The 8,470-nt window shown below is 38.0% G+C and overlaps 1 protein-coding gene across 1 annotated transcript; it reads left to right on the top strand.

Annotated features, from left to right (window-relative positions):
* The first annotated feature begins 5,262 nt into the window (after window positions 1-5,262).
* LOC119866317 (GTP:AMP phosphotransferase AK3, mitochondrial-like) lies at window positions 5,263-7,602 on the top strand. Its single transcript, XM_038576146.1, has one exon. It carries the CDS (start codon window positions 5,290-5,292, stop codon window positions 5,935-5,937), a length of 648 nt encoding a protein of 215 aa, XP_038432074.1. The 5' UTR covers window positions 5,263-5,289; the 3' UTR covers window positions 5,938-7,602.
* Window positions 7,603-8,470: the final 868 nt, after the last annotated feature.

The following is an 8,470-nucleotide window of genomic DNA, read 5'->3' as shown; positions in this document are numbered from 1 at the left end:
AATGCTAAATTATGGTATCAAATGGATGTGGCTAATTTATTTTAGTTCTTTTAAAATATTGGCATTAGGGGATCCCTGGGTGGCGCAGCGGTTTAGCGCCTGCCTTTGGCCCAGGGCGCGATCCTGAAGACCCGGGATCGAATCCCACGTTGGGCTCCTGGTGCATGGAGCCTGCTTCTCCCTCTGCCTATGTCTCTGCCTCTCTCTCTCTCTCTGTGATTATCATAAATAAATAATAAAAAACATATTGGCATTAGAAATAGTTTTATCAAAGAATTTTATCTGTTTTTTTTAATTTATTTTTTATTGGTGTTCAATTTACTAACATACAGAATAACCCCCAGTGCCCGTCACCCATTCACTCCCACCCCCCGCCCTCCTCCCCTTCTACCACCCCTAGTTCGTTTCCCAGAGTTAGCAGTCTTTACGTTCTGTCTCCCTTTCTGATATTTCCCACACATTTCTTCTCCCTTCTCTTATATTCCCTTTCACTATTATTTATATTCCCCAAATGAATGAGAACATATATCTGTTTTAAGAAGAAAAAATATGTTCTTTCAAATAATACTGTAAATACTACATTATATTCTCTATTGATTTTGTTTTTAAATTCGTATTATGTTTTTTAAAGATTATTTATTTATTCATTAGAGACACACACACAGAGAGGCAGAGACACAGGCAGAGGGAGAAGCAGGCTCCATGCAGGGAGCCCGACATGGGGTTTGATCCCCAGCAGGGCTGCCCTCAATGCTCCATTTCAATTTTTTTTTCTATTTATGATAGTCACACACAGAGAGAGAGAGAGGCAGAGACCCAGGCAGAGGGAGAAGCAGGCTCCATGCACAGGAGCCCGACGTGGGATTCGATCCCGGGTCTCCAGGATTGCGCCCTGGGCCAAAGGCAGGCGCCAAACCGCTGCGCCACCCAGGGATCCCTCAATGCTCCATTTCAAAAGGAATATTAATGTCAATTATCAGATAGCTATATTATGGAATCATAATATAATGATCTTCCTATTTAAAAGTAATTTAGTAATGTGTCATAACATACAAACCTAATAATTTTGCAAAACTTAGATAAGTCTTTCAACAGTATTCTATTTTCCTTTTAAATCTCTAGGCCCTTTTGCTCTCTGTCCTATGATGATCCATTTTCTTTCACCTGCCCCTAAATGTATCTGTTTCTCAAAGTTCTATTCTCTGTGAAATTCTCTTCTCTTTCTTTACTGCCTTTATAATACATCCGCTTTTTGTTGGTTACTGAATATACATTCTTCACCTCTTCCTCACTAACAGTATCCCAATTTTGTTTAAATTGACAGTGTGCTACCTAAAAATATTTGTCTTTCCATACCTTTGGCGGCAGAGGTGGCCATGAGACATAGTTCTGGCCACTGAGTAAGTTCAAGTCAGCCAGGAATTTAGGAAACCTTTGTTCTCCTGACACAGGTACTGCTAGCTCCTCCTTTTCTCTTTCTCCTTCTTCCTGTCTGGAATGTGGATCTGAGATTAGGGGTAGAGCAACTATCTTGCAACCATGAGATCAGAAGTTTGAAGATGAAGATATGTTTGCTAATGATGCGCAGGGGAGAAATGGAAAAACCCCTCTCTAAGGCTTAATTAAGCCTCTTTTAAAACTCTGGATGGCCTACCTCCAGGTCTCTTGTTGCCTGAGATAATCTCTCTATATTTAAACCTTTATGAGTTTTCTATTCTTATTGCTGAACATAATCCTAATCTAGCACACTTTTATTTAGTTAACTGAAGACAAAAGCATTTGGTTCACTCTTGTTATATCTTGAAAAGCATGTCTTCAAGTTAGATTTATTCATACTACTCATCTCTGATTTCCCTTCAGTGTGGTATTTGAAAATGTACAGAATTGAAGGCAGTATTTTATATTATTTGCAAAGTCAGACAAATTGCTTTTAGCTCAAAGGAGTTCGATGATTTATTGTGGTATTTCTCGCTATGATTTATCTGCAACATTTTGCTGTAGGTATGACATGATTTATAATTTGGAGACTCTGCTGATGGTTTTATTTCCTATGCCATTCCTGACCACAGCTGATGTCAATTCATGTTAATCATTCCTACAAATCCAGTCCAAATTAATCCTTCTGTAAATTTACTTTGTGAAAAGGCATGTCATATTTTACTAGACACAGTTTTTCATTTCCTACCCTTCCTATATTGAGGTTGCTTAGCAGTGAGCAAGCAGTAGGTCACTGTGCAGACAAATTTATAATTAATAATTGTACATATCTATATGAATGTTCACATCTAGATCTATATTTGCATATATATTTATATATTTAAGATTTATTTATTTGAGAGAGAGAGAGAGAGAGAGAATGAGTGGGGGAGGACAGAGGGAGAGAATCTCTAGGCAGCCTCCCCATTGAGCATGGAGTGAGGTAGGGGGCTCAATCCCATGACCCATGAGATCATGACCTGAGCCCAAATCAAGAGTCAGATGCTTAACTGATTGAGCCACCCAGGCACCCCTATATATCTATAATTACGTCTAGATCTGATTGAGGTATCAGGTATGTACTTAAATACGTTTTCCAAGGCAATGGCTTTGTTTTCCTCCCAATCATCATGGATTCTATTTAATGTAGTAAATTTCTAAGTTTGAATATATTTCTTCAGTTTTGTAAAAGTTCGTATTAATCAAAATTAGGCAAATATGCTCAATAAGATCAATAAATTTCACTTTTGTAATGAAGAAAATAATAAAATGAATTAGCAGGTGAGCATGTGGGTTATGCAAATGCAAACCAACACAATCATTCTAATGTTATTTAAAAGATTAAAAATCATTACATTTTTTACTGATTTATTCATTCAACAAATATTTACTGAGCATCTGCTATGAGCCAGGCATTGGTTCCAGGCACTTGGAATATATCTGTGAATTAAACAAAACTTTCTGCCCTACCAGGGAAAGACATACTAAAATAAATAAAATATATAGGGTTGTATGTTTGAAAAATGCTAAATGTATGGAAAATAATTAGAAAAAAGTGGGGTCAATAATACATGTGGAGGTGTGCTATTTACAATTTTCATCAAAGTCAATAGTCATTAAAAAGGTGGTGTTTGAGCTAAGATTTGAAGGCAGTGAAAAATGTCATACTGATGTCTGGGAGAAGAGCATTATAAGTGGTGGAGCAAGGACAACGTGGTGGGCAGTAAATGCAAGTGTACCCCTAAATGGGAACATATCTGTCATGAACAAGGCATTGCTAAGAAGCCAATCTGGCTGGAGCAGAGCTCTGAGGAAGAAAGACGTAAGTATGAAAGAAGTAAGATATGAGGTGAGAAACGATCAGGAAAGAGGTAGATTAAGTAGAGCTTTGTAGGCCATGTGAGAACTTTTGCACTTGTTTAATGAAATGAGGGGTCATTGCAGGGCTTTGAACATGAGTGACATGCTCTGAAGGCAAGGTCAAAATCAGAGACAAAATGCATCAGATAAGAGGAGATGGTGGTTTGCATCAGAAAGAAGCATTTGGATTCTGGGTATATTTTGAAGGAAGAATTAACAGGATTTGGGGAAGTTAATCATATATTATTTGTTATGTATGCTAGACATTTCTAAAACTGAAAAATAATGCCATGAAGTATTCTCCCAGGACAAGTGACATAAAAGTGTCCTGTTCTGGACAAAAGTGGGCATAAAATCACTAGTCATTAGTGACCAAGAGCTTCCTCTCCCCTCATCCCATCCCCACTTTGCTGAACAACTTCTCTTGTTTTTTTCCTTTCTAGTCAAATTCTGCCCCATAATCCACAAAAATTGATCCATTTTGCAATTGTTTATCCTGGTCAGACCAAATGTCCTCTGGGAAAAATCAGCACTGAATTCTGGAAGATAAAGAAAAGCAAATATTGCTCCAGAGTTTTTGGCATAAGTGGCCAGAGGATGATGGGATGATATGTCATCTACTGAGATGGAGAAACCTGAAGGTGGACTAGGGTCTTTCTTTTTTAAAGTGACAGAAGGGAGAAGGGGAAGATCTATTCTATTTTGTGCATGTTAAGTTTGATATGTCCATTAGAGATCCAGTAGAAATGATGAGTAGACATATGTTTGAAGTTTGGTAGTAATAGGTTGGATATATCTGTTTGTGAATGATCAGCCTGTAGGGAGTGTTTATAAGCTTTTAAACTAGACAAGATCACTGAGGAAGTAAACATATGAAATAGTCAAAACAACTAAGAACTGAGCCATGAGGTATTCCAGTGTTAGAAGATCATGCAGAAGGGGGTCCATCAGAGGAGACAGAAGTAAATCACCCATAGGTTAGGAGGAAAACCAACAAATGTGTCCTGAAAGCCAAGTGAAGAGAGTTTTCAGGAGAAAGGAATGCTAGACTTGTCAAATGCCACTGATAAGTTAAATAAAAGAAGACTGAAAAATGTCCATTAGATATTGCAATGGAAGGTCTTCAGTTGGTTAACCATATAAATTATCATTCAGACTTGACTTTTCAAAAACCAAAAACATTGTACTTTTCTAAAATGTGTATGCTTCCATTATCCTCCCAAACAATTCAGGAAATTTAACATGATTTGACTTCTCTTTGATATACACCAGTTCCCATCTTTACATATTCTTTTTACCCAATTTTTTTTTTCTGGCATCATTTCTTTTTTTTGACTAAGTAACTGGCCTTATACTTTTTATCTATTTCTTCCTATGGAAGATGTAACTCTCAAATAATCCATTATGCATACAACTACACATACAATACTGCTTTTGATAGCATCCCAGTATCATTAATTATAATGCTGATTAAATACATATTCAATGTTTATATAGTTATGACTGTATAAATATTATTCACGGCTGCTATTACACTATAATTACACTTCTTGTCTTGTACAACCTTTTTGTTTTTCCTGGAGTTGATAGTTGCCTTGCTTTTTTATTTGTTTAGTTTTCTTTGTTCCTATCTCTACTTTCTTCACAAACTATCCAAAAAAAAATGAAGATACTACAGGAATATAGAAAATCAGTATACTGACAGAACACTGATGAAAGAAATTGAGGAAGACACAAAGAAATGGAAAAATGTTCCATGCTCATGGATTGAAAGGACAAATACTGTTAAAATGTCTATGCTACCTAGAGCAATTTAGACATTCAATGAAATCCCTATCAAAATTCTATCAATTGGCCCGCAGCCCCGCGAGCGCGCAGCCAGGCCGTAGCCCCCGCGCGGCCCGGCTCCCTGCGGCCAAGGGGGCGTCCGCGCGGCTGTTGCGCGCCGTGATCATGGGGGCGCCGGGCTCCGGCAAGGGCACCGTGTCGTCGCGCATCACCAGGCACTTCGCGCTGAAGCACCTCTCCAGCGGGGACCTGCTCCGGGACGACATGCTTCGGGGCACAGAAATTGGTGTGTTAGCCAAGACTTTCATTGACCAAGGGAAGCTCATCCCGGATGAGGTCATGACTCGGCTGACCTTTCATGAGCTGAAAAACCTCACCCAATATAGCTGGCTATTGGATGGTTTTCCAAGGACACTTCCACAGGCAGAAGCCCTGGACGGAGCTTATCAAACAGACACAGTGGTTAATCTGAACGTGCCCTTCGAAGTCATTAAGCAGCGTCTCACCGCGCGCTGGATTCATCCGGCCAGCGGCCGAGTCTACAACATCGAATTCAACCCTCCCAAAGCCGTGGGCATTGATGACCTGACAGGGGAGCCTCTCATTCAGCGGGATGATGACAAGCCAGAGACGGTTGTCAAGAGACTCAAGGCTTATGAAGTCCAAACACACCCGGTCCTGGAATATTACCGGAAAAAGGGAGTATTGGAAACCTTCTCTGGAACAGAAACCAACAAGATCTGGCCCCATGTGTATGCTTTCCTACAAACAAAAGTTCCACAAATAAACCAGAAAGCATCAGTTACTCCATGAGGAAAAGTGTACATCACCAGTAAGATGAGCAGAGACTCCTCGCCTGTGCATTTAGAAGCTCTGTGTTCTGAGACTGGCATGTATGAGTTCTTTGAAAATTATATTAGTTTCACTTCTACTGATTTCATTCTGGAAATTAAGAATGGGCCAAATGAGTCCGATACTAAGATTCATCTTTTTGTCTACCCAGGGTATCTTCTACGGGTATGTAATTTAAAAACATCAGATGTCCTAATTAAAAGAGCAATTGGTAGTAATATTAACTTTTGTTCAGAAGACTAAGCGGTTGATAAAAAATTTTCTTATTCTTTGGAGAAGCTAAAAACATTTCCATGTCACTCGGTAAAGTATCTCATCAGAGAAATGTGTTGTAGACTGATGCCAAAACCCAGCATCGTTAGCACTGTGGTACATGGTTTTGTGAAACACTATCAAATTCTAGAAAACAAGCAACCAGATATGCAGATTAGTTTAGGATGCAAATTCACTGTTGCCTTTACAGTAAGAAACTTAAAAACTTAACCGTATATACTGTATTTATTATGTCATAAACTTTCAGTTTATTCAGAATTTTCAGTCTGCTATAAAATTGTGTTAAATTAGCATATAGGAAAATATTACTTTCCTATGACAGGTTTTGAGAACATGTGTATTGAAAAAAATGATTTATTAGAAATTGACATTGGAAGTTCTTATAAAAGCACTGAGGTTGAATTATCAACAGAAAATGTAATTAGTCTTGTGTTTTCAGATTATTACTCAGGTTAAGAAGTATAAGTATGTGCTTTAGGATCTACTTGCCAGTTTCTCTTTTTGATCACTATGTAAAATCTGCTGTGATGAGTGACAAATTAAAATACAAGAAGAAAAGCAAACCCATGGCCCTACATAAAAGCAAGCATACTGGGTCCTCAGGAAGTAGAAATAGATCAGTTATGCCTGGGGAGAATTTCCCTGACACGCTTAACAATCATAATAAGTAAACAATCAAAATTAGTAAACTAATCAAATTAGTAGCAATTAAAAGGATTTACATGAGAGGTTAAAAAGGAACAGGAAGGTAACTGAGTTTGTTGAAGGACTTTATTCCTAGTGAAAGCAGTGGGCAGCTGCTGGCTTTCCCTGCCACCGTCAGCAGGGCAAGAACTCCACCTGTGTGTGTAGCCTGAGTAAGTAGCCCTTTAAAAGCGAAGAGAATTTGATTTCTTCGTAGGGCAACAAGGATGCGTGCTTATGTCCTGTGGCCTGGCAGGAAGAGTGGGGCGATGAGAGGTGGATGAAAAAATCAGCTACATCTTCAGTGGGATATTTACTCTTACTTGGTGCTAAATCAGATGCAACGAGTCCTGGTACAACCTGTTATGAACTGCCTTTGAACACCGGCCTGTTATCCCAGGCACGCAAAATATAAATGCCAGCAAGTGGGTCTTCGTGTATTTTTGTGGGAAAAAACTTTTCTTTTGATTTTTAAAAATTCAATGTTGATCTTTCAGAATGGACCAAGGCTTTTTTTAAAAAGGATTGCAGGACACACTTAATTCTTTACAAAACTTTCTGTAATGCCTTATTTGAATGTATTATGTGCTTTCTAAAACTGTGGTGAACTACTAAGCTTATGAATAATTACTGGCTTTCCTGGCATACATGACTCTTAATGTACTACAATAAAATTAAATTCTAGAAAAAAAATTCTGTCAATTTACTTCACAGAATTGGAACAAATAGTCCTAAAATTTGTATTGAACCAAAAAAGACCCTGAATAGCCAAAGGAATGTTGGAAAGAAAATCAAAACTGGGTTCATCACAATTCTAGACTTTAAGCTCTATTACAAAGCTGTAGTCATCAAGACAGTATGGTACTAGCACAAAAACAGACACATAGATTAGTAGAACAGAATAAAGAACCAAGAAATGGACCCTCAACTCTATGGTAATCTTTAACAAGTCAGGAAAGAATACTCAATGGAAAAAAAAAACAATCTCTTCAACAAATGGTGTTGGGAAAATTGGACAGCCACATGCAGAAGAATGAAACTGGACTATTTCTCACTCCATACATAAAAATAAACTCAAAATAGATGAAAGACTAAATCTGAGACAGGACTCCATCAAATTCCTAGAGAAGAACACAAGCAGCAGTGAACTTGTGACCTCGGCTGCAATAACTTCTTACTAGACATGTCTCCAAAAACAAAGGAAATAAAAGCAAAAATGAACTATTGGGATTTTATCAATATAAAAACTTTTACATAGCAAAGGAAACAGTCAACAAAATCAAAAGGCAACCTACAGAATAGGAGAAGATATTTGCAAGTGTCTTATCAGATAAAGGGCTAATATCCAAGATTTATAAAGACCTTAACAAACTCAATGCCCAAAAACCAAATGATCCCGTTAAGAAATGGACAGAAGATATGAACAGATATTTTTCCAAAGAAGATATACAAATGGCCAACAGACACACAAAAAATGCTAACATCTTTTGACATCAGGGAAATTCAAATCAAAACCACAATGAGAGAGATGCCTAGG

This window comes from Canis lupus, chromosome 27 (assembly GCF_011100685.1).
Source record: "Canis lupus familiaris isolate Mischka breed German Shepherd chromosome 27, alternate assembly UU_Cfam_GSD_1.0, whole genome shotgun sequence".
Classification (NCBI taxonomy): Eukaryota; Metazoa; Chordata; class Mammalia; order Carnivora; family Canidae; genus Canis; species Canis lupus.
This window is presented reverse-complemented; position numbering and strand designations above follow the sequence as displayed.